Source organism: Aythya marila (assembly GCF_965140915.1).
Source record: "Aythya marila genome assembly, chromosome: 11".
Classification (NCBI taxonomy): Eukaryota; Metazoa; Chordata; class Aves; order Anseriformes; family Anatidae; genus Aythya; species Aythya marila.
In genome coordinates this window covers 14493667-14520808 of record NC_139052.1, presented here as the reverse complement: position 1 = coordinate 14520808, position 27142 = coordinate 14493667, and the positions used below count along the sequence as shown (strand labels likewise).

General features: G+C 43.1%; 1 protein-coding gene across 2 annotated transcripts in view; it reads left to right on the top strand.

Annotated features, from left to right (window-relative positions):
- AGBL1 (AGBL carboxypeptidase 1) overlaps window positions 1-9118 on the top strand; it is a gene marked incomplete at its 5' end in the record, with an annotated part of 297365 nt that extends 288247 nt beyond the window's left edge. The window contains one exon of one of the 2 annotated variants that reach the window (XR_014318278.1): window positions 5761-5884. Coding sequence is in view for 1 of the 2 variants with exons in the window: in XM_082769379.1 (XP_082625505.1) it covers window positions 5761-6067 (307 nt within the window). Of the gene's footprint in view, window positions 1-5760 lie in introns of both variants that reach the window. The other variant, XM_082769379.1, reaches the window with a different exon arrangement.
- Between the last annotated feature and the right edge of the window lie 18024 nt (window positions 9119-27142).

The window sequence follows — 27142 nt, the reverse complement described above, 5'->3', positions numbered from 1 at the left end:
GTTAATTACGTTCATATTGTTCATGGAAGGATGGGCCATGATGGGCTGAAATCCAGGGCACCTGGCATTGCCTAGGGCTTAGCTTGCATTTTCTTAGGAGATGTAAGATCTAAAAGTCCTTGGCAAAGAGTCTTTGGAAAAAAAGCGATCTTATGGGAGCCTACAAAGTTCATATAATTAGTGTTTACTGTGTAGCAGCAAAGGAGGCAAATGCAATAGTTCTTTAAGCTGGAGCCATCTTGCATCAGTGCATAGCTGATTCCCTCCCTTAGTGAGGTCGGGGACTAAACAGAGCTTGTCTGGCTTTTCTCAGGCAGAAAGAGAAGCCAGGCTGCTGTCTGGGGAGCTCATGAATTGCAGAGATGAAATTGGAAAGTCATAGCAAGGTGTGCACCACACCTTGTACCAAGTGAATCAAAACACAGAGGGCAGACTAAAGGCCTTCTTTGTTGGCATCTTGTTGCTGTAGTGTATTTCTTGCACTAGGTGTAATTACCTAAAAGCATCATAGTTGTTTCATTTATCTCCTAAAATTATCCTTTATGAAGCTATTAAAGGCAGAATTGTACTCTGGGCTAACTACAAATGTGGCTGCTTTAGATTCATTTTAGATTCCTTACAAGACTTCAGAAGCAGTGTTCCTGTAAAATACTTTTAATAAAACATATGAATTCCTCAGAAGCAAAACTGTACAAGATCACACACCCTTTTAGATTTGGTGACATAGATGGAATTTTTATGTCAAAAAAAGGAAGGGCAAGACAATCCCAATCCACCCCAGAGGGCATAAGAGCTGCAGGAGATTTTACTTACCAACACGTAGGCAATGCTCCATATAATTGGTACAGTTTTGGAAAAGGAGAGATTCCCCGTCCACACAGGTGATATAACTGGCCAGGGAACTTGGTGGTGTCTCCAGTCTCTGTTTGAGTGGAGAAAAGAGCACCATTATTTCAGGTGAATGCTGTAATTGCTGAGAATGTGGCCTGTTTCTGTCAGAAAATCCTTTTTATTTTCTGTTTTCTCACAGTAAAATGTCTGGTATCTTGGACATTTTCAACTAAGCCATTTCCTGACTTATTTCTATCTATGAACTCTATTATGGACGTCCTTGGCTCCATATGCACAGCTATATCCCTGTATTGGACAACTTCCAGTGGATTGGGACATATCATGATGGAGAGAAGGTTTAGGGGAAGGAGAGAGTAGGGCTATGGACAGGGTAATTATGCAGCTACCAGGATGTTATTTTTCACTGCAGAGAGAAGATAAAGATATGTTTATTTGTTGATACATCTTCACAGGGAGTCATCGGTATATCCATGACCAGTGGTGGTCCCCAGCCTTGGGATTTTCTTCCTTTTTGTCTGAAGCATTTAACCACTTGCTTCCTAGATTTGCTCTGGCAAAACTGTAGCAAATTTCACAAGAGTGAGCTGAGCAATATGTATTAAAAAGAAAAAAGAAAAAAGAAAAAAAAAAAAGAAAAAAGAAAAAAAAAAAAAAAGAAGTTCAGTTTTCTTCCCTACAATACTGCAACTTCTAGGCCAGTCAAGTGAAGGTCAAGCAGCAAACCTGAACAATAGTCACAGATTCCCTAAGAGGGACAGTTGTCAGTGCCCATTCTTTCCAGAAGAAAAGATAAAACATTCTATTTTGAGCGATTTAGTAGAATATACACAGAGCAAGTGACCTGCCACACAAACAAAATCTAAGTGAAAAATTCCAAGAAATTACTTCAGAAATATCTAGTTTTTCCCAGTGCTCTGGGAGTGTATGCACGTACATCATGTCGCTATATCCTATCAGCCAGAACTATAGGCTGTGTTTTCTGATGTGCAGTTCAGCAGGACAGCTGTCTTACAAGGTTTTTGTCCAGCTGTGAGGTCGGCTGACTGAGAACGGGGGGTTTGTGCAAAACACCTGAAAGAATTGTTTCCCAGCCATACATAAAAGCTCCAGTTATACGGACATACAGAGAAGCACAGAACTTGTCCTTTTCCTCATGTTAAGTCAGAAAAAAAAAATAAATAAAAAACAAAAACAAACAAACAAAAAAAACACAAAACAAACAACAACAACAAAAAAACAGAATTATTTTACAGCGTACCAAAGCCTGCTTTCTTTCTAAACCCAAGCAAACAAACAAACACACCCACATACAAAAGCAGAACTAATTAAGATCAAGTCATATCTCAATAACTATGCAAATTAAAAATCAAAACAAAGAAATTCTATTTATCACATCATAAAGTTGCAAATTGCTGTTGTGGCTCCCATCAGCTGCAATAGATGAGGGCTACGAGGCTGTAGGTTTTGAATTAGTAGATCAACCAACACGCATACATGTTTTATTGTGATAGCTGGGGGATTGTTGGCTGTAGATATATTAACAGCTTTCACTCCCCCTCTTCTGTACTGTGTTCACGTTCAGTGGTATTCATAGACTATATTTGTCTTGGAGTTCTCTAATGTAATGCCATTGGTCTTCCTCATTGTTTACCTTCTGTAAGACAACATCATTATTCTTTGGTAAATCTGTTTCTTGTCCCTTGGGTGTTTTATTTTGTTTACTTTTTATTTCTTTTTTTGTGGGGAGAATTCTTTTGCAGCTTTTAATAATCACATTAAAACCAAACAAAAATACCAAGAACCTGCCCCTAACAAAAACCTCTTTTTTCGAAATGAAAGAAAACCATGCCCTCTGAAATTGTATGCAGTTGTCTAGATGATGGCATTTCTGCTCATTACCATTTTTCACCATTTGCATTATCTCCTAGAGGAGCTGGTCTTTGCGACGTGGTGGAGCAGCATGCAATGACTTTGGCAGCTTCATTAGTGGGGCTCTGGCTCCCCAGCAATGCTGTCTGCTGCCTCCTCTCCTCTTTCACAAGCGACTCTAACCTGCTGGTTTGAAATGACCCATTTGTATTGCTTTGGTTTGTGTTTTATATCTTTCTGCTGCAGAAAGTGAATTATTGGGATGGAAAGTTCCACATGGAAGAGAAATGTAGCTGGTTTGTAGGGGTTGGTAATGTGATACAGAGCCTCTCAATTTTTAAGTCACCAGGGTGATTGCAGCCTCTCGTTGGCAGCGAGACGAAGTTGATGCCATCTATTTGCTGTTTGGTAGCTCATTATGTGATGTGTGGTGGTGGCATTGATCCAGTTAGTAGCAAGTATCAATCCAAATCGGAGAAGCCACCACTTAGGTCAGTGCTAATTGGCTTGCTCATTCACTGTCACAGCAAATAATCAAGGCACGGAGCAAACTGGGAAGAAAGGCATCTTTCTTGACCTCTAAAGATGGTCTAGGTACAGCCTTGCATGTGGTGAACCTCTGTCTGCAGTGTATACTTGCAACTGTTGAATCGTCACAGTCTTAGTGCTTTGTATATTGTATTGGTAGGCAGCATGGCAGGAACTATCTTGGAGAGTTTCTGAAGGGCATTACAAAGGTTTTATTCATAAATACTTGCTTCCTAAAAACTGTCCTGTAAGTCTTCAATGTAATGAAATGCTTGTTTGATGTGATTTTCTTTTTCATATTCTGATGGTTGACTTCCAGATTTTCCTTCCATAGTAAAGTACTTCTGTGCTAGAATTCATTTTCCTCTTTTAGTCAGAAATCCAGTCCTAAAATCATTTAAGTCATCAAACTCAGAAGGTTCTCTGTTAATGGGTTTCCTAGGTTTAAGTAATAATGGTGATTTTTTTTAACTGTTATCCTGTTAATGCAAATGTTTGACATTCAGTTCCTAGACTGCAAACTGAATTGTTCCATCTGTAAAATAACAGTGTGTTGAGTGGCAGCTATGCTCTGTCTCAATGGCATCAGCAGCTCCTCCCAAACATACAAGTGCAATGTCGAAAGTGGATACACTCAGGTCCTTTTTGATTGCAAGTCATCAAAAGCTTATAAAGGAAAAATCTGGTTCCCCTGAGTTTAAACAGCTTTGAAAATTATCGCAGGTACTTGGTATCATGGTAATTCATGCCATACTTGCATCTTCAAAAAAAGAAAAAAAGCAATCAAACCCACTGGTCAGACTCAATATACTGAGACCACTGCTTGTTGCTTTTTGTGCTGAGAGAATTGTCCTGGTTTGTTTTGTTTTGTTTCATGTCACATACTCAATTTCAGTATGAGTTCTTCCTGACCTAGATTTCTGGGCAGACTGAAGTGGAGCCAGAAACTGTAAAAGTGCATAATTATTCATTTATTTATTTTTAAGCTGTACAGCTCTATTAAGCTTTCAGAGAATCCTTTATACCCTGCCTTTGAAGTAAACTAAGCCAGAGATCAACCAGCAAAGTGGGTTGAAACTGCTTGTTTCTGATTGCAGAGTAGTCTGTATACAGTTAAGATCTGGAGACTCGAAGCTAGGAAAAAGTTATGCTTTTTTTTTTTTTTTTTTGCCTTTTTTTTTTTTTTCTTGGATTGCGGAGAAGAGAGGAAAGAGATCAATACATCCAAGAGCAATACTTTACACCTTTGGTATGTTCTGAAACCTCAGATGCTGGCAGTGCTGTGAAACAGCTGAGAGCTGGAAGATTATTCTGGTTACTGACATGTAAATGAGCAGACCACACATTAAATCTGTGTATACTCCATCTGCCAAGCCATTCATTCTTCCCAACTTGGGACAAATTAGAAACTCTGGCCCAGTGGCGGAAGATTATTATTCCTTTCCCAGTCCCCCAAAGCAATACATTCTCCTGCTTTGAGTCTGATTGAAAACACTGACCTGGAGGTGAAAAACACAGTATCTGTCCCCCTGATTCATCCAGACTCTGACCTAGGCAGCCCTGAAACCACAGGCTGCTTTCTAGTCTCAAAAAATTACCCAGCTGCCCTCCCGGACTAAGGGCCAAATTGGAAGTAGACAGCTAGATAGGAGAAAGACCCTATCCCCCAGAGCCATCGGGTCTTGTGGTTACAGTTCTGTCATAAATATTGCATTAGACTAACTTAATAGAAAATGTATTGAAAGTGAACATGTAAAGAAAGCCTACAACCATTCCTGTAAGTAAATGGCAGGAGGCTAAGATGGTATAACCTACCCTTCTGAGAGACAGACAAAGGAGCTGTGGCATCTGTTCAAGAGTCTCTCTTCAGCCATTCTGACTTGCTTCTGAATTTGGCCTTTCTTCAGTAAGTCGTGCTGTCAGAGCCTTTTCATGCTCCTTCCAAAACACGAGCACTCCTGGTATTTCTGCCCACCTCGGAGTCGGTGTGCTCCAAGTCCCTAGAGCCTCTGTTTTCTGCTTGTTGCTGCCTCTTGTTAGCAGCGCTCTGAGCTTGCACAGAACAGGAGGCAAAGATGCCAAAGCACTTCAAGCACCTGGATTACTTAGATCTTACACCACATATGGAACTACAGCGAGGTGGATGATGATTAAACCAGCAACCTTGTGGAAACTGAATACCGCCTCCTCTACTGCATTTCAGCTGCTTTAACCTTGTAAGTGCCTTGAGGCAAGGATGATGCTGTCTGTGTATAAAACACTCTACATTAGCAGTAGCAGTAATAACAATAATAGTGCATTTCTCCTATGGGTTTGGTAAGTATCACTCTTCATTTTACAGCTGGTGAAACAGACACAAAGACACACAGGATCTTGCTTAGTGCCATCTTATGCTCCATTAGCAGAGCCAGGATTGAACCCAGGAAATGGATTTTCTTGTTCCTTGCTCTTACCGCTAGGTTACACACCCTCCTTTGATGACATCCAATCTCTCTTGTGATTTTTCTGCAGAAGCTGCAGCCACAGCAGCCTGGAGACTGATGATGAACCTCCTTGTGTGGAAGAAATCGATTATAATACTGACAGTTGTTCTGATGGTGAAGGGGACTTCTCGGAGCTAGACCAAGAGATCCAGGAGTGCCTCTCATGGGAGGAAGCAGAGGCAGAAGATGAAGGAGAGACCACAGGACAGACATGCAGCTCCAAGGCTCTCAGGAGGCTTTACATTTCCAGCCAGCCAGCATCCAACAGTACGGCTCTCCCTCTGCGTTCAACACCACTTGGGGTGTACAGTGGGTTTGAGGGCAGCCCTGCGTAAGCAAGGCTTTGACTTGCAGAGCAGTAAGCAAATGAGCTACTGCTTGATATCACCTGTTTGCCAGCTTCAGCACCCTTCCCAGATGTTGCTCCAGTTCTGCATGGAAAACTGACTGTGTGTTTGTGGAATTTCTATACATATATATACTAAGAACAACTTGCACTTTGTACAGAAGGCAGAGAACATCATCCTTTCCTAAACAGATTCCCCACTTCCATGGCTGCCTCTAGTATGCGGATTCATACAAGCTGACCCAAGGAATGGTATTCTGAGTGTCCAGAGAACAAGACAGTGTGTCCCTTTTCATGGTTTAGGTTCTTATTATGGGCAGCAGCCTTTGCCCACAAATCCTGGAACAGTGACAGTTTCTGAGGCCTTTGGCCAGAGCTCTCCATTACCATTTATTTCTCCAGAACTTCAGAGCATGTATCCGATCTCTGATCAGAATTTTGACTGTGTTTTCAACAGGTTGGGTCAGGCTGTGCATGCTTCTGAGTTGTTCATATCTCAACAACAGTGTGCGAAATCCAACATGGCAGAATAAGGAAAGCACCACTGACAGTACAAGGCAGGTCTCTGGAAACCTGGGCTAAATTCACTTCTTTGCTGCACTGGAATGAACTAGTCCAGCATAATCTCATTTGAGTCACTTCATGCTTGAACTGATGGGCCCAAGTGCAGAATTTTTTTCCCAGATGCAATGAAATTATACTTTCTTTGTGAGATGTCCTTCCAACAGGATGCTGTTGGGAGTGAGAGGGGTTGGAAGCATTTCAAGGAAGAAAAGATATTCTTTTGATTGAGCTGGGGTCTCACACTATTGTGCTAATGGATTAGTGATGGTGGCAATATCTAAAGTGAATTTAGCCTGAGAAGCAGTCCAGTGACTAATTATTCTGTGTTAGTTTTATTATGATACCACTAAGGAAACCTACTTCATGGAACAGGACCTCATTGTGCCAGATAGTAATGGTGGGTTATTCATAGGACAGCTTGTGCTGGTGATTCCCGTAATGAAGTCAGAACAGCTTCTCCTTTGATCCACAAATGGAAAAAAAAAAAAACTCATAAAATTGTCTGCAAAAACATCCCCTGATTCTATAAAGTGCTGTCTAAAGTGCTGTCTATGTTACAGGTAACACAGAAATGTCTTTGCAAGCCTTAATCCACCAGCATTAGAGTTCACTATGCTTTCATGCAGATGTCCAAAGCAATGGAGATGTGGCTTCTTGAACTTCAACACAGACCAAGAACCCAAACGTGTGCCTGAGGTCCCTAAAGGCTGAAGCCTGTATAACCACACCTCACTCCTCATCTTGCCTGTACTTATCATGCGTCTTAGACTCTGCTGCTGCAAATGGAGAATTGCCTTGTACACAGATGGCTTGAGTGTGCTGTGCAAGAGGCTCCCAACTCTGTCACTGCGTTCTTTGTGAGGCTCAAGGAGAAGGATGAATGTATAGTGTGTTGTAGCATTACAGACTGTAAGGCCTCCACTGCTGATGATTACTGTTATTATTATTGATGTGTGATTAAAAGCACTATGACATTCTCTCCTCTTTATGGTGTTTGTGGAGAGAATTACTGGAGCAGACTGATTTTTTTTTTTTTTCTGATGCATTTGTGAACACCTTTCCCCAGACTATGTGGACATACACTTCCATCAGGAGCCTGCTCTTTGGAGAAACTGCTTCTTCCTATCCTGCTGGGGTTTCACTATCCAGGTGTTTGAAAGTCTTCACTGCCATATCACAGTTCTCTCTGTCTCTAGCTCTCTCTTTATGACACTGCTCAAAAGACAGTCAGCTTGGGTCCTCAGAAGCTGAGCTTCTTAGACTGAGCTAATTCATTAGGTATGGTGTGTGTTCTCTGTTCACACGTCATGTTCTGCTTGCTTTAGTGTGCAGCTTGTTGCACACAATACTGAATTTTCATAAAAGGATGGCTCACAGGAATGGGGATCAAACAGGTGCTCCTATTATAACAGTTCGTATAGCATTGCTTAAAAGCTTATTATTGAAAAATGCTATATGTGCATAGGTGACTTCAAAATCCAAGATTCATATGCATGACAAAACACTCACACTGTGCTGGATCCAGCCTGCAGTCCAAGTTGTAAGATCTCCAGCATTCAGCATTACTCTAGGACACAGGGCAAAAATCTACCACTATGTCTGTAGATGTGCATGTATGCATCCAGAGCTGCTCTTCATGCTGTGATCTACATCAACAGCCTCCAGTCTTACTGGAAAAGAAAATAAGTCTTCTGAAAGCAGCATATTTCTTAATGAGGCACCAATATTTTAGCTATAAATACTACAGGCCAGCCTCAGCCTTCTAGCTGTTTCCTTCTGAATTTCTTACACTAGGGAGAATTCTGTTCAGTGGGCATACCCTGCCATAGTTGTGATTCATTCAATCTACAGACGGTGGCAGAGTTGCCCAAATATAATAAAAGGGGAGATGTCACCTCCATGTGTGTTTGGAGCCAAATGTATAGTGCTGTTACACAGATCTATGTGCTCGGAGCTGCAGGAGGAAGAGAGATGGCAAAGGCCCTTGGTGTGCTGTCAGCATCCAGGATCTGAGTGCAGCAGGGGAGCAAATCCTGGGGAGAGCCACCACTCCTGCACAGATGCTGCTGTGAGATATAAAATACCCAGCCAAGACTTCTCCCTGACAACTTCTGTGTTTGTGCCAAACAACCTGGTGGCGATGGGCAAGTGAACCCCCCAACCCAAGGGTACCCAGCCTTCGACTGAGAAGGTGGGAGCAGAGGGAATGCAGAGGGAAGCTTGGCTGACCAACCAGTAGGGAATGGCACCTGGAAACCTCCAGAAGAAGCAGTTTTGTGGGCTGCCTCATTCTTCCAAGAGCTTCTATGGGGAGCAGATACTCTTCTTCTTTTGACAGACCTCTAGAGGTCAGGAGAGGGCCTCCACCGCGCATCGCTGTCTCTCCGTTATTAAAATTCTCCCTGAGTCATGGTAATTAAGCAGAACTAGGCTCTGCACAGAGGAACGGAAGTGCATTGACTTTAATAAAACAGAGTGTAAAACAACTTCAGATTAACTCCAGCCTTGTTTATTCTTGCACACTTGTAATTCTGGTTCGGTATTTCCCCAGTGAATGGAGCCGTTGTGCCCCGCGCGGAGGCATGTCACCTCACTTCAGCCTGCTAAGTGCTGAGCAGGGAGGCCACTGCCTTTTCTTGCCATCACAAGCTAATCCCGAAGAATTTGGAAACAGCCGATGGAGAAAGGGAGGGAGGAGAGGGACGTCTCCCTGCTCTCCACCGTTGTCATTCCTCAAGAGTCGGCAAGGCTGTCAGGTTGAGACACAAGCCAAATATTTCCACAATGGCCAGAGGAGATGGAGGCACTCGGGTAGCCCACGCCGCTAAAGCAGTTCTGGGCTCCTGCCAGACACATTAACTTTTTTTTACTGATGCCTTTTGTCTCGCTGACTCTCTTCGCGGCCGTGAATAGCTCTGCTCTCCTTCCTCCCCTCCCTGTGGTTTACATGACATGGGTAGAAGATGCGGCGCCGAGCTGCACTCACACTGCTCCCTCTGTCTCAGCCTCTCGCTGGCTCTCAGGCCCGCCCAGCCACAAGAACCGCTTCCCATCCGAGGTGATGGTGAAGGCTGCCTGGTGAAATACACGCGTGTGTGTAAACCCCTGGGCTAAAAATAAATAATTAAACAATAAAAATAAAAAGAATCAAGTCAGCAAACTAAAGGAAGAACAAAATCTAATTAGTTTTATCTGCTGTTTGTTATGAGGCTGTCAGAGTGCTCTATCCCCCGGTTTTACAGCACTCTGGAAAATAACAGCGATAATAATAATAAACAACTGTGCACTGGGTTGTTTTTGAAGCAAGCAGGGAGCAGATTAAGGAGAGGAAAAGACAGCAGCCCCTCTCCTCATGGGTTTTCTCCTCCTGCCAAAAAGCAGAGGTGCAGGTGGTAGCGCTATCTCCTCTCTTATCTGTCCTTGGACGAGATCCACTGCCCCTGTCCATCACCAGGAGACAGAAAGCACGAGTGGGCGACTGTTTGGCAGCCAATTCAGGGCACTCAGATTGTATTTCTTGCTCTGCCACCAATCTGTGTGCTTTTGACCGAGTTATTTAGCCTTGGCTCCCATCCTCAGTTACTGATGTGAAACAGGAACAAGGCTTTGATTCCTCATAGCGAATGCAGTAAGGTGTGAGTGACAGTGGGTGTGTATTATTATTATTTTTTTTGGGGGGGGGGGGCAAGAAATAGGGGTGTAAAACTGCCCACATGATTGTACTACAGTGATTTTTACTGTTGTCAGTGGAGAAGGTTATTCTGTGCAGGAGTGTGGTGGTAGTTGCCATCACTACTTTCCACTTTAATGATGTATGGTGATGGTTCATTAGGTTCTTCCTCTTCCAACAGTGCTGGGTAATTTTAGAAGTCCCTCCTTGCAGGTTGGTATCAGCCTGTCCTGCCCCATGCTTGGGTCCTCATGCTGTGGAAACTTACACACCTGTTTTGGGGAGAGCAGGATTTAACCCCGTATTTGTAAACTGTTGTATGGTTTTCCAGACAGAGGGCTGGCCACAAGTCTCCACCTGGAGATAACATGCCTAGAGTACTCAAAACTTGGGATGTGTACTTGCATCAGGAAAAAAAAAAAATGAGTGAGAAGGCTAAAGAAGGGAGAAGAAATAAATTGGAGGAGAGGAAGGAGAGGACTCAGTACAGAGAGAGAGATGAAGGGAACAGAGAGGAATGGGAGTAGGGGGCATTTAGGGGAGAGACAGGCAGAGAAATGGGAGAATTGTTCCTATTTGTGTATCCTCTTCCGTCCCCAGATAATGTGTCAGTATTAACAGTACCAAGAAACAACCCTCTCTACTGTAGAATAAATCTGCCACTGTATTCCCCACGCCATAAACAGCAGCCAAGTCTGTATCCTCAGCGCTGCATTGTGTGTTCTGTGCTGTATTTTGTGAGTGCTTTTCATGATGGTTAAGCCTGTATCATTTCTGGCCTTAGGTTTCCTCTCCAGGGACTCACATCCTCAGACAGATGCTGGAGGATCCATGGCATTTTATTGTCGATGCAGCACTTTGTGGCTACTTTTCTCACCTTTTCTTTATTCTGCTTCTTTCATTGCGTTTTTTAAAAAGTGGAAGGGAGGGAAATGAAGGAGATGAACAGGAGTGAGAGAGAAAAGAGAAAGCAGAAAGAAGTTCCCTGCTATCTGTCTAGCAAGGTCTCCAGCAAGATGGTGAGGCGGCTATTTTGGCATCATGATTTTAAACCTTCGATTAAGCAGCTTGTAGCTCACGCAGGGATGAGCAACAGGGAAAGGTAAATCTATCACTAAAAACAATCATCCATTGGATACCCTGGCAATAGCTCCAGGCCTGGTAAACAACCATTACCTTTGGCTAACTGAGCTCTGGGCACTGATGGCTGGCTCCTTACCAGCTGATGTAATTTCAGAGCCTCATTTCTTGCCACCCTTGCTCCAAAAAGCCTGACCAAAGGCTTTGCCTGGATGGTTTCTAGTGTATGCTAGAAATTAGGCAGTGCATGCTTTCCATGTTTCCAGTGTATGCTCATGCACAGATCTGTGCTCATGCACAGCTCTGCAAAGGTTTCCCTGTTTCACTACAACATTTTCATAAAAAGTTATTTAGCTTTTCTGTGCTTGCTCCCACATCTATAAAGGTATTGATATTTATTTGCGGGGAAAGGAGTCACAATGAGGCTTAAAGCACCAGTATTTTCAACACAATTGGAGATCCTCAAAGAAGGCAGATAGGAGAGATTAATTCCTGCTTCCATCACATATCTGCTGAAAGAGAGAAATGCTGCCTTTTGCTGTGATCAGTTCAGTTTCCTTTGGTCTCTGTGGAAGGGGACACAGGTGGACCAGGCAACTTCTCAAGGTGAAAGCATGGACTGTGGTGACAAAAAGACCTTGGATTTTTTGACAACAAAGCGGTCTTCCAAGTACCAGGCAGAGTGCTAGTTAGGGAGCTCAGAAAATGGAAAATTTAACAAAGGTGAAAAAGAGAGGCCTGGGAAAATAATGGAGCACCCCGTTAACATCTGAAATGGCCCCACCTACTAGAAGTGTAAGGGGCAAACAGGGAGAATGTGAAGCCTTGGTACATATACCAGGCTAAGACTTAATCAGCTTCCCATACACATGGAAAAGGGAAAGTAGGAAGAGTGGAAGAAGGATTAATTGGCTGTGAAACATCAGGGAACTGGCAGGTTGGGTCAAGGAAAGGGGAATACAGGCCAGTAAGCATTGACTTAGAGACTGGGGCAGAGGTACAATGACAAGATCTCCTAAGGCAAGTAGAAGAATAGAAGAAAAGTGAAACACTAAAGGTGTGTGAGGAATTTATTAATGCCTTAAAAATGAGAAAAGGATTGTTTAAAAAGCTAAAGCAGCAACATATGACTAGAAAGCAGAACAGAATGGCACCAAAGCATGTGTAGATGAAATCAGAAAGGTCCTGGCACAGAATGTGTTAGAGGTAGTTAGGGGCACACAAGAGAAAAAAAAGAAATCCTATAAATATTCTAGAAGGAATAAAAGCATTATGTACCACAGAAGGAGAGCACATGCAGAGGGTTGGAATAGTCATTGCCTTTTTAATTCTGCTTATCACCAAAACAGTTGCGACTAGATAACACAGCAGCAGTCATACTGACACAGGCGTGAGAATAGGCTAGAACAAAGGGGTGTAAATTAAATAATCTTTACATCAAGTCAGTGAATTCAAACTGTTGGACCCAAGGGAATTCCCCTTCAGGTTGCTCAAGGAAAGCAGTCTTCGAGCAGTTAGGAATGGGTTTCAAGAGCTTCTTTTGTACTGGGAGGCTTCTGAGGACTGGAGAAGGGCAAATAGGGCATTCGTTTGTCAAGATGGGAAATGAACAAGCCAGGAAAATTTAGATCAGCCAGCTAAGCTGAGTGCCTGTGGAGAAACCTCAACAAATTATGAAACAATCAATTAATTAGCAGCTATAGGATAAGAAGGTGGCAAAAGACAATCAACATGGATTTGTCAAGCTGATCTAATTTTCTTCCTTTATTGGCTAATTGGCTTAGAGGATAAGGCAGAAGTAACATATGCCTTTGCTTCAGGAAAGCTTTCAATAAGGTCTCACATAACATTTTCGTAAAGAACTAAATAAATATAATTTGTATGGAATCCGTGTAAGATAGATGCACGCTAGCTGAGAAATAGCTCATGAAGGCTGGGGTTCATCACCCCTAACTTTAGGCATCCAGAAGTTAAGAATCTAGGCCAAATTACTCTATACAGAGCGTAAATATAGAGAGCAAATGTCTACGTGCCCTGCTAAGATAATTGTCTAAGTTACATGGAAAGGATCCTTTGCTGAAATACTGTTTTCCTCATTAGCTTCTGAGTTAAAGATAAACAAACCTCTTAGACAGGACACCTAGCTCTAAAGACATATCCCACAGTAACACTCGTAGGGTGGTGTTTCGCTTAAATAACCGGGGTGGTGCTGTGGAGAATCCGTTTCTTTTCTTCAGAAAAGCCAAAAGTGTTTTGTTGAAACTCAGTTCCCTGTTCACACACCTCTATTTGTGTCCACACGCCTCAGCACGCACCAGCCTCAGCTCCCACCTCTCCCACATCGGGGTCTGCTCCAGAGCATCCCGATCCAGCTCTGCAACCCCATCCTCTGCTCTTCCAGTCTCACTCCTCTGGAGCCAAATACACCAAATGCTGGCGATTCGGGGGACACCACCCCAGAAGGAGCTGCGGTCAGAGCATGCACTCTTACTGACGGCTGGCTTGCAGGTAGATGCCAAGAGCCCTGGAGCAGGGAGTGCACAGTGAAGCCACTGTGCCAGATGGCCTGCCCGCTCCCAGTTGTAAGAGCTGCTTTGTACTTTTTAGCTTTACTGATGCGGAGAGAACATTTTGAACTGTCTAAGCCTTATAACCTTGTATCATTGGCACACGAACAGCAGCAGCACACTGTTGAACATAATAACAAGGGGGAAAGAGCTGTGGAATTAAATAAGAATTTAAATCTTAGGGTTCGAAGCTTGGAGAAAGAGGCTTTAGCTGTGTTATTTCCAGGAACTGGTTGAGTCATGTTTAAGAATAATGGATAAGAGTAATTATTTCGTGACTATAGCTGAATAAATTATTTGCCAATAATTTTGTCTATGATTTGACCAGTTCTAGCTGCTTTCTCTAATGTGCATATGCGGGAACGTTCGCTGTATTCTGGACGTGTGTGCTGGATGTGCAGCTCCAGTCCTTGGCATCTAGCAGTGAATTTATTCCCCAAAGACAGTTTTGAACAAGATTTACCCCAGAGCAACCGAAGGCAGGATTTGATCTGTCATATTCAGAATGATTCATTTTTCACCTCAACAAGTAGGAAGGGAGGAGAGATAAAGAGAGTGGGGAAATTATTTTGCTCTTCACAACAACCCTTGTCTTCAAAGTCGGAGCTGCCACAGCGTGGTAAGCAGTGGCCCACTGAGGGACACGACAAATGTTGCTTGGCAACTCCACACCACCGATGGGAAGCGCTCGGCAGGCTGAGCATCACAGAGGGACCGAGACGGAGAGTGAGACAGTGGCACGCCGGGACACTCGCTGCTGTCTGGCCCTGCTGGAAGTGACACCGCTCGTGCCCCAGTAATTGGCAGAGGTGCTGACCAAAAGTATTTTCTCTTGGGTGGGAGAGAAATTGCAGGGCACAAATATTGAATTGTCCCCTGCCCACTCTCCAGGAAAATAAATAAATAAATAAATAAAATAAAAGGCTTTGGATCTATCAGTAACCTGAAGGTCACTGAATTCTTCCCAGTGTAGCCACCTGTGAGCAAACCTTAAATGGGTCAGAGTCACGCCTTGGTTAAATGCTTACAAGGATCCAGAAAGTGATCAGTGCCCTTTGGAGAACTGCACAGCCACCGTGGCACCTTGTCAGAAGCATCAAGCCTTGGTGTAGTGGTGTTGTAGCCCTGGTAGTCCGAGGATGCTGGAGAAGCCAAGTTTGCAACAAGAGACTGGTTGTTAAAACTAGAAAGCAGGGTTTTCAGGCACAGTATTCTTTCATCAAGTGTTGTCAGTATTGAAAGATTATGAGTTAAATGAAACAAGATTGACCTCACAGAGCAAATCCCATGCGGCTCTTCTGCCAACACATTTTGCCAAACTCCTAGATACTTTCAACAGCTCACAACTGAGAATACACTACTGTGTGTGCCTGGGCACACAAAGTACTATTAGGATTATCAAGCCCAATGCTGGCATGGATCAATGACTCTGAAGCAGTTAGCAAAAATGGGATTTGGGGATGCAAGAGAATATTCTATTGAAGCTAGAAGTTCTGCTTCCATCAGTATTAATTTGGGGGAATATGGTGTTCACTTTCCTCTGACTTCATGCAGCTTTAGACCGATCCTTTCTTCTCTTTGAGACCTAAAATTTTGGAGCAAGAAGGGATATTTCCACAGAGCTGATTTTTCCTAACTACCTACAATTGCAACAATTTAAGAGTTTTGTTTACGGAAAGTGCCCACGCTGTAGTAATGCTGCGGGTGTTATCAAAAATCACTACATGCCTCTGAAAATCCTGAACAGTCTGGGTAGACAATACATGTGAAATCTTCCCCGTTGTTCCACCTTAGGGTTTTTGAGTGGCATACTGTCTTGGATATTTTTAAGTAAAATAGCCTAACAGTTTCTAATGTGTATTAGAAATTGGATTTCTCCTTTTGCAAGCTGTTTTCTGCATCTTACCACCCACAGGAATGTACCTTTTTTTCTTTCTTTCTTTTTTTTTTTTTTTTGGGGAAGAGCTGCCTCAACTATTTTTTTCCTCCAGGTTATGACTCTTCCACCCAAATATGACAGCTCCTCATTGTCTTGCTCCCTAAACACAGGCCTTAATATTTTGAGAGATTGAATCCAGATGCAACTGTTTCTGGTCTTCATTTTTTGTGTGTCATTATGGAAATTTTGCAGAGTCACAAGCTATGGCTGCATGTGGCACTGCCTTGAAAAGCCCATGCAAAAATTCAGCTTCTGACTGCAACTAAACACACATATTTTTTCTTTCTTTTATGTAAATAAGTCAGCGTTTCATAAATAATTCTCCTATCTTTCTCTGTTGTTTTTTATTTTAATTGAAGCTTTGCCTTTGTAAACTCTTTTCCTTTTTTCACTGTCTCTTCTCTTATACTAATTGAAACAATTACATGGCATTTCCTGGGGACAGGTTCTTCATTCTGAGGGCTCTGACACACCGAGCGCCGTTCTGATCTTCCTCACTCAGGTTTTGTGCTGCTCAAACTCTTCTCCTTTTTCCCTTTTTTCACCCCTTCCTTCACAAAGATGCCCTGGGGAACAAACAGACAAACACATATCACATATCACAGGAAAAGCCTTGCTTTGGTCTCCACGCAGTTTTCTTGTGACGACCCCTCGTTCCTTTGGCTGCAAGTGAGTATTTGTCTGGCCTCAGTGGTGGGGACAAGGATTTCTTTACCAAACAGAAGGGACAGATTAGAGACAAGCATCTTCCTTAGGCTTTTGCGGAGGTCACATTTAGCCTCTCCTGCCTTGCTGTCCCACACACCTGCACATTTATATGTATATATCCGAGTCACTCTACGTACCTGCAATCTGGACTCCTCCACTTGAATCTATCCAGGTAGATGCCCCTCTAGTGTCTGCCCCAGTGCCCTGTGACTGCTTACCTGCTGCCTCCTCCCACTGATTCAGCTGCCTTTGTGTTTCTAGTTAACATCCTACATGCAGCGTTCGTACAGATACCAGCCAGAGGAAGCTGGGATTTAGATTTCAGTCATGTTTCTAATGCCTTTGGTTTCCTGTAGCTTTCAATCTTCTTCCCCAGAGGCATTTCTCCCAAAACACCCGTTCACTCATGTTTTCCTTCTGCTGCTGTTCCTGGGCAGTGCAGAAAGCAGAGGACCAAGGAAACCCCACTTCTGTCTTCCACCTGACACCTTGGTGGGTAGGGGGCTGCAGCCAGGTCTGCTTCTGCACTGCAGAGTCGTAATACCTTTTTGAAAAAATAATTGCTTTTGATTAAAATGTAAGGTTGCCGTCTTCTTTTTTGTTGTTGTCATTAATGAGGGCTGCAGGGTATGGGCCTTTGAAGTGTTTCCTTTTGGCTCTCCCTGTTCTTTCTTTTTCTTTCTCTCTCTTTTTTTTTTTTTTTTTTTTAATTCTCTCAATTATATGCCCTTTCCAGCTCAGAGTGAGATTTGTTAATTTTCACATGCTTGCAAAAACCTGGCTGGCATGGTACAGCTCCCCAGCAGCCTCTGTACAGGATGCCAGTCAAGGGAGCGAGCAGACCTCCCTCATTAGCTGCTCTCACCCCCACTTGGCTGCTCCAGAGGGGAAAAGATGGGGCACAGGTACTCTCCTTTCCAGAACAGCTCATCTGCTCTGCAGAAATGCCCCTCAGCAAGGCAGGAACGAGCGCACTGCTGTGTTTAGTTCAGGCTGGCCAGAACTATTTTATTTGTCATCTCAGGCCCTTGCAGGCTAATGGACTCCTCTGCATCACTTAACGTTGAGGGTTGTGTTTTTTTTTTCTTCGTTTGTTTTCCAGCCTATTAGTGGAATAACAGGACACCCAGCTGAACCCCAATGGCCCCTCAGGTGTTTCCATCTGTATGCCACAGCTGATTGCTAGCTTGGGTTAGTCCAGAAAGGAAACAGTAAACTTTGAAACTTGTTTGTCTCTCCTCTGCTCAGAGCTGTGGTGTGGGCAATGGAAACAACTGGAGTGATCATCTCTTGGGTGCAGAGGGTTTCCCAAAAGGTGAGAAAAGGTGTAAAATGGCTGAGAGACTTGAGCCAGGTGATGCTAAAAATCAGCTGGAGACTTATGAGAGAACTCATCCCCTGGATGAAAATCCAGGGCTTAGTCTGTCGGACAATATCGAGCACTTTCCTGTAGGCTGTCATGTGGAGGCCAGGAGTTTCATTACATCCCTGGAACCACCTACCTTGACCTTTGTCATCCTTAAACCCTGGTTTCTTCTTCCATAAAAGCATGTGTAAGTGCATATAAGCAGTTTCTCTTTATCTCTCTCATGAAAGACTGCCTGCATGAGATTTCTGTCCGGTCTTTAAGGAGGGAGAGATTGCTCTAGATAAGAGCAACCTCTTAGCTGAAGTGCTTGCCCCAGTTACAGGTATAAATCTGACTTGAACACTGCACTGCTGGGCCAGCTAAACTGCTCAGAGAGGGAAAACCAAATCATATCAAATAAATTTGAGAATTAAAATTGAGGATTAATAGCAACTTCACTAACATTTTGCATTTGGGAGCCCTTTACACATCTTCCACCTCCAAGTGGCTTTTTTTTTTCTGTCAATAAATACTTCTCTTTGATGGGTATTGACTTATAAGTCAACATTGTGATACCAGCTCACCTAAGTTTTGCACCATGTTGGAATCATGCTTCAGTGTGGGGATGTAGACACACTGTGATGTGCAAAAATTGCTTATCTCTGCCTTATCAAGGGACTCTCTGCATAATGCTGCCATTCCCCTCACGCTTCCCTACCCCTTTTCTTCTCAAGCACAGGCATGATCTTCCTTTCCAGAGAGATGATTTTCTCCTAAGTATCATTTTAAAAATCTCCCCTTTCTGTTTCTTAGGCTAAAAGTTCCTCTTTTATTATTATTTTTTTTTCATAGTAAAAACAACACATCAGGGGAACTGATTTTAAAGAGATTGAAATGAATCCTCCAGCCTTAGATCTTTTAATGCCTCCAGCAACAACACATCAGAGAGCTCCAAAAGTGGCCAGTGATGTATCTCCAGACTGCCTTTTGTAGCACGTTTGTCTCAGAACTGGAAGGTGAGCTTCCCTATGCACAAATCTGCATGGAAATGCTCTAATTGCTGCTGTGTCATCACAGTGGAGAAACTCACATGGATTCCTGCCAGTGGAAGTGTCGGAGCCCAGCTGGGTCTGGTTTCTGGGACACAGATGTCAGCAGAGAACAGCATGGGACAATGAGGCTGTGGCAGCTCCCTGAGTCTGGGAGGGAATTGACGCACACAAAGTTCCCTCCTGCCTCGAGCAGGGCAACTCTGAGTTCAACCATATTATTAAATTAATGTGGTTTAATAAGTCATTGTGTGCCACTGAACAAAGCTAAGTGATAGCAACTGTTATCCCCAGGTCATGTCACATGTGAGATAGGGGAGGTGATGCTGAAACCTCTTCTGCTAACATTTAGTAACTTCTATAGCCGCGGTAATTTGATCATGTGTCGTCAGCTTCAAAGTGAGACAAAGCAGATGAGACATGAACTGTATGTATCTGACTGGATGCATTTTAATCCCAGACAGCCTCCTGCTCAAACCTCTGTGCCATCACTGAGCTGGGTGCTGCCTTCCCCAGCAGCCCCAGGCTGAACAGTGCAAGCAATGCTGTTAAAAACCTCCAGGCCCCAGCAAAACCCATTGGTGCTCCTGGATTTCTCTTCATCGGACCTGGATCTTTTTTTGCCAGACATGAGACGATGATGAACGTGACACTTGGGTTGCCATGGGAACACAGCATGAGGTTCGTGTTAGCAGCTCTCCTTCCTGCAAGCGAGCGCCACTGGCTCTAGGGATAGGGACAAGCGGCACTGCAGACATCTGTCCAGGGCTTGCCCACATGCACTCTCAAGGTCTAGGGGTGAGCCCTGTGTATTTAACCAGAGGAAGATCTGAAGGGACAAGTCACTGCAAGGTAGGAGACGTGTCAGATGGTAGGGAGGGAAATTGCAAAGTCCTGGTTGAAACTTCTGCTGCAAAACCTTGATGAAGATCATAAGGGAGGCCCACAGGGACCTACAGACTAAGAGTCTGCCTCCTAACCACCATGGGGAATATATAAAAGTTTTCAGCATGGGGGAAAACTGGAGCCCTGAGGTCCCCCTGGGCTGCTCCAGCATCACTGGGAGGGTGGTGAGTGTTTCTACCACAGTTTCCCCCTGCCTCCTTCCTGAAGGCTTTCATAAATCCTCCCCCCAGTCCTTTAGAAATGTTCATGTTCAGTTGGTGACATCCGTGCTGTCCACTCTGCTGTCCACCCGTAGGACTTTCCTGAGCCTTAGCTTAGGAATAATCAGGAAGCACTTTTGTGCTGTTAGAAAACCATTTGGAGCTTTCAGAAAGGCAATTTCAGAGAGACTCCTCATTGTTACTGCTATTATTTTCCTTTCACAGATCTCCCTTTAAACCCTCACCTCATATCATTTTATTAGGGGAAGAAACACTTTTCCAAAGATCTTACAGAAGATCTATTTTGTTGAAGCAAAGGGAGGGAGGTGAGGTTTCAAGCCTGTTTGGAAGACAGGTGAAAACTGTTGTCCATCTGTCTCACTAATGTGATGATTTGAATGTGCATCACATGGGTGGGAGCTCCCCAGGAAGAGATAAGGGAAACCCAGGGTTAGGAAGAGCTGAAATGCTGCTAGAAAGAAGAAAGGGGTAATGAACGTAGAGGTTATGGTGTTGGCAATACAGATACTGTTAGGGACTACAAGAAGGAGTGAGAAATACCACCCAGGGAATCTAGCCAGGTGGTTATAAAGTATGATAAAATAGGATTTAGAGGAACAGCTTGCAGCATGGTAAGTGTTAGTCTATAAGACCTGTCAGAAGTTTGGTAGAGAGTAGCAAGAACAGCAGAAATAGATTAGGAATGTGAAGCTTCTCGCAAGAAAAGAAAATTTCTTTTCTGTCTGTCATAAATCTTTCCCTCTTCACCACTTTAGCTGCTTCCTGCATTCCCTAAGCAGGCTTAGTGTTCGTACGTGGCCAGAGGGTTTCAATTTGAGCTGCAAATAATAATAATAAATTCCATAAAGTGATTCCATGTGGAGAGCAGAGATGATTGTGCCTTATGCTTACACAGTAGGGCCCACATGAGTTTGGGTCAGGCAGGCTGAGGGGTGGTTTCTCACCTGCAGCTTGTTCTGGGGTGATGCCCTGCACCTGCTCTGCAGCAATTGCACGAGGAGCGGGGCGAGGGGGAAGCTGCTCTGGCTGAGGCTGTTGACTTAAGGCGAGGTAGAGAAAGGAAATATAGCTCTCTGTACTGGATTTTAGCCAGGATGCTGAAGTTAAACATCTGGTTAATTAATACAAAGAGCTGCAACAGCACTATGCTTGCTACAGCCATGCTGGGACACTGGAATTGTTGTTCTTTTGTGATAGTGAGCCTGGGTCTTCCATTACAATTGCACTGCCACGAGTGCCAAGACTGTGCCTGGAAAGTGGCTCAGCTGACTCTTGAACAGTAGCTGCTGCTTTTTCCTGAGGAGTTGAAAACCAGGCTGCCTCCACAGCAGGCTCACCGCCGGGTCCAGGCAGTGCCGCACTCAGACCAAGGTATGTTGTTGTTTCATCCCATTAAGGAGAGCAGGAGCTGCGTAATAGCTCTGCTGAGATCCCTCGTTCTTTTTGTTAGTGGGAGGATTGTGTGTTTAGGGAGAGCAGAGAGAAGAGCCTATCTGTTATCACCTCTTTCCCTGCATTTGCCTTGGGATGTCTCATGCTTGCTTCCACACATAAAGGCCATCGCAGCTGCTCTGTCCTAGGACTGGCTCATAACCAAGGAGCTCCGAGAATTGATTCTTGCAGATGATAAGAATCTATTTGTTGGGCAGCCAACTCTGTTGTGGTGGGATGACCTTGTGATGGCTTTCCAGTGTAATTTCTGGTGGGAATTACATTAAGAGCTTCTTTTATGCAGTTGTTTTGGCTTGCTGGAAACAATGACTGGCTTTGGGTTTGGATTTCAGTTTCTGCAGTTCTGGAAAGCCTTCTCTCTGCTTCTACCACCTTCAACTTTATTTGTACTCTTCCTAGCTGTAGTGGGGATGGTCCCTGTGCTGAGGCTTTTAGTGCTGCTGTTCCAAGAGTGGAGGGCCAGGCTTCACAATGTGCTAGTTTTCCGCAGAGATGGAGGGGAGTGTCTTTTTCCTTTATGGTACTGTTGTGTGCTTGGGCTAATCCACCAGACAAGCTGCTGTGACCTCCAGCTACCCTATTTGTATCCCTAATTGAGTGGTTTGTTAGATAATAATCAACAGTATGAGATGTTGCTTTGGTCAAGTATCCTTTCTTCTTGGTTTCTCCTACAAAAGCACAGCATTAATAGAATAAGCTCTACTTGCCAAACATGCATATCACACAATTTGCAGAGAGTTGCCTGCCAAAAGCATGGGACTTTATCATTTCAATCTTCTGTTAGGTACATGGAACACCCTAAAAGCCCAAACTGGAACTGTGGCTTCCCATCAAATTTTGAATTAAATCCAGTTTAAAGAGAAGGACTTTGGCATGTTTCCTGTATCCAGACTTGTGGGAATTCCTTTCACCTCATTCGCACAAGACTGTACAAGGGGGAGGTCTAACACTGGAGATGCATCTCTTAAGGAGGGAACCGAAGTCTTTTATTGCATTTCACATACCAGCTTCTCAAGCAAAACAGATGACTGCTGTAGACAGGGTTTGAGGGACACAGTTATAAGACAAAAATACAAGTCTGCATCTCATGTATTCACAAGAAGAGCTGCTGTTCATCCAAGCCTCAAAAGCAATTAAGATCCATGTCCTGGCTAGAATAAAGCTCACTTAGGTCTAGAGTATGAAATTCAATGGTATGCAGTGGGAGGTGGCCTTCGGATTGCCTCTCCTTCCCACTTGCTCGTGGATGGATGTTGTGGAGTAGGAGTGGGCTTGAAGCGCTGTACTAGGGGAATGTCTGTGCTAATGGATGGAATCCTCCATAGCTAAAAGTGGAAGTGAAGCTGTGTTTCATTTTGTTTTTTGTTTTACCTTTAATGAGGAGTAGGCTAGGTTCAGCCCATGACTTTTCAAGGTGCTCTGCATCAGAAACTAAGCCAGGGAAGAACCATGTTCTCCCCTTTATGTTTGCTTTCACCTTCTTAGTCTGATAAGGTTTTAGATGTTTCTGTGTTCTGTCTTGATCATTCAAACTTTCCACAACCATCTTTTTGAATGTTTCCCAGGCCCCAAACTTTCTGCTTCCCAGGAACCACCTGGCTGGAATATATCTGACCAGATAAAGTCCTGTAGCTCTACCGAGTTCAGGGTCATTAAATTACTCCAAACCTACCTTTCCCTTGAGATTTCAACTGGATGCAATGACTACCTTACTTCCTGTCTGAATCTCTCTAATTGGCAGTGTTTATGGGACACCTGCTCTCTGCTGAGGCTCCCATTGGTCTTCCAGTATTCAGGCTCAACTCTTTCCTTTAGTTCTGCGTGCATCAAAGCACTCAGCCCTCCCATATGTCTTATGTACTGAGTCTTCTACCTCTGAGAAAATTTCATATCCACAGCACGGGGGATGTGGATATATATAACTTTCATGGGGACGTTTGTTCATCTAGTCTTCAGTTGAATTTTTGCTTTGAGATTTTTTTTTTCCTTTTCTGATTCCATCCCTTTGCTCCTAATCCCGCCACCTGGTATGGCTCACACTGCAAAATCTCTCTGCCTCCTCAGTGTATACGCCCTTCAAATATTTGTAGACATTTATCACTTCCCCCCTGCTTAGTCATCTCTCTGCCAAGCTAGACATATTTAGTTCTTCTAATCTTTCCTTGCGAGTGAGTCCTTCCAGCACTCATAATTCATTTCTCCTTGCTCTTCTTTGTATGCTTTCCAGTTTGTCAGCACTTAAAATATTTCCTATTTGGGGTGTTTTAATATGTGCAGGCATGAAGAAATGGAGAAGAGAAACTTCCTGAAAAGAGAGAGGTTTTTTGGCTTTAAGCCATTGGGAATGTCTTAGAGTGGGCAAACCTGAGAATTCCCATTGTGAGTTTCCAGGTGGGTCTGTAAGATGTAGAAGAGTTGTCCCTTCTCTTCTCAGTTGTTCTGTTACCCTCCCCTCAAAATCTATAACAAAAAATATCACTTAATATTTTTTCTGTTCTCCCCTCCTAACCAGAGAAACTGATCTTATCCAACTGTCACGGGCTTGGCCTCTCATTCCCTGTCTGGCTCTGTCTCCCTCTCAGGCTGAAGGCTTTGTGTGTAAGTGATGATTTTCTACTGGGCTCTTGGGTGCAAGTACTTCAGAGAGAGTGACTACATCTTATCAGTGCTGAATCTCTCTTCCCAGCTTTGTTCTTCTCAAATACTGATAGGCACAGTGCCAAAGGATCAACAGAGAGCAGCCTGCTTCTTTTTATCTCAGGAATATTTTTCCCTTCTGGCCATTTATTGTTTCTGCTGCACCCAGGCTGTGTAAAAAGGAATACAATTCAAAATGGGTTCTGTTTCTAGGATCCCAGTTGGATGTTTTTCCTTCAAATAACCAACCTGACATTCTTTAGATATTAACTTGTTAATTAAAGCTACATCCTGGAGGGATCGCGTAGAGTTGCTGTTCAGCCTCCACCTCTCATTCTGAACTCCATGGTGGTTTTTGAGGCGTTCCTGGTATCTCACTGATGGTAATTTGTGCTGTCTGAGATTATGTGATGTGAGCAGAATTGAAAGGAATGTCAGGGAGCAGCAAGTGTTCCCTCACTCATTAACTGCAGCAAGGTCTGCAGCTTCACTGTCTGCATTAAGAATTTTTTAAATATTCCTCATCAACATCTAGTGACCTGCAAGGTAGCAGCAGTTTATCTAGCTAAGCAATGCTGTCAGATTTACTAGTCTGAGATAGGTATCAGTATCAAAATGTTTCCAAAACCAAAATAAAGCCAATTGCAAACTTGCAGAGTCTGGCACACCTTTGCATAATGCAATCTATATTTCAGCTGCAAATGCCAAACTGATGTTTTTTTTAAAAAAAAAAAAAAAAAAAAAAAAAGAAATGAAAAGTTTCTGCTTTGCTTCCTTTGACATCATGTTCTTTCTTCCCACCCAGACTAGATATTTATCAAACATCTGCCTTCTGTTTTGGTTGTGCACAGAGAATATTATGAGTTTAATAAGTAAGATGTGAAACTAGCTCAGCTGACTGGGCAGGAAATGTTCCTCTGCGGCAGTATGAAGGCTACTTGGATTTGTTAAGCCAAGCTCTGGAAAGCGAAATCAGAAGCAACCAAAAGCAAGGTTGGTTGGATAGGAGAATATATATATATATATATTTATTTTTTTTTTTCCATTTGTGTTGGTTGGGTAGAACAATATAATTTTTTCATTCAGTCTGTGTCAGTCAGTCTGTGCCACTGGCTGCAGCTACTGTATCCTTAGAAAGTGTAGAAACAGTGAAACCAAAACTTTTTGAGTGAAGAGCAAAAGCTGCTATTGCTTTGACAGTGGATTGACTTTCCTAGCTGTCTGTTGAAGCAGCCTTGGAGAATCATGCTGAACAGTGCATTACAGATATACACACTGGATATTAAAAAAGAGAGAGAATGCATTTACTGTCACTTGCAGGTTGCCTTTCACCCTTCTAGTTGTCATAGCATTCAGAAGCATTAAACAATAGGTCTTTGTCTACAGAAGGAAAAATATCTCTATCACAAGCTTAAGCAGGAGCAGCAAAATCATTCTGAAAAACAGAAAGGAAAGCGTTAGGCATTTTCACCAGCCTATTCTCAGATACTTGTTTGAGGGGCTGATTCTTGAATCAGCACCAGGGCATCTACTTTTGCACCATCAGAGTGTTTATTAGCAGCGTGAGCCCAGCAACAGGCTCAGGAAATGTCCGCTGCCTTTGATGCTGTTGCAAACAAGCTTGTGTTTCCCAGAGGAATCAGTAGTCTAGCTTGCTTTGGTTTGTTGTTTGTCTACTGTCACTCACATTCAGAAAGAGGGTGGAGTTTTTTCTGTTTGTTTTTGCTTTATGAGAACATGCAGTTGCTCAAGATCCATTTGCTTGACAAAATGTTTTACAAACAAACCATATATAGGAATCACTTTGCTGCTTAGATGCAAAACAACAAGTTTTACTGTAGAATCTCAAGAGACAGATGAGATATGGTTCAGCACAGCATGACTTTAAGTATTTGGTCAAATAGAGGTGGGATTATTACTGTATTTAAAGCAAAGCATACATTCAAATGCTTTGAACTGAGGTTTATTCTGTGCAAATATTTGACAAGTGAGCTCTCATTTAAGTACCCTTTCTAGCTATTGGCACAGGAAAATTGCTTCTAAACAAGTATCCATGAAGTTTAATGGTTATTTCTCCTTGTCATGAGTTCCCTCAATACCTCACCTGCCTCATTGACTATTGATTTTTAACAAGTCTGTGGGAATGTTATTTACCTAGCCTCAGTTTGAAAGTTCTAATCTTTAGTGATGCTTGCTTTCTATTTTTTTTTTAAATAAGCTCTATATATCAGTTGAAGTTCTATGAGCCTAAATAACTAATACAAGGGCAGATCAGGTTTTCCCCACTCCTGTTCCCAAGGTGTCCCTGAGCAGAGATGTTCAACCCCTGGCCTCATTTCCATTCATTGTAATGGAGTGATAACAAAACGCATGGCCGACTTCTCTAATTAGTCTCATGCTCCTCAAGGTCTTTCGCTATTGCCTGCTGTTCTCTCGTATCGCTTAGCTTTGTGGGCTTTGTTGGTATTTCCCTAACCACCTCTAGTAGTTCTCCCCCTCTTCCAAATTATCTCTTTGGGCACAAACTGATATATGGCAAACAAAAAGCAATGAAATATTCATCATTAATTGATCATGATCTTTCCTGGTTTTGTTGTTGCTGTTGGGTTTTATTTTAATTCCCTCTCTGTTTAGAGGAAATTGTTTAATTTTATTTAATACCACAACTTTTAAATTTTTATTAAATGAAAATGCAGATGTATATTCTGCGTAGCTTCCCTGAGCTTGTTTTCTTGTGGATTGTTCATCTCACTTTAATTAAAATAGGACAAGCATAGAAAGAAAATTAGAATGAGAAAAGAAAATGAGCAGTTGGTTGTCCCACAGTTCCTAATAGCAAGATATGATAGGGGACACGGATTTCCTATTTAAATTCAATGTATCATTCGTCCTCTCTCCAATAAGCATTAATGAGAGGTGAAGA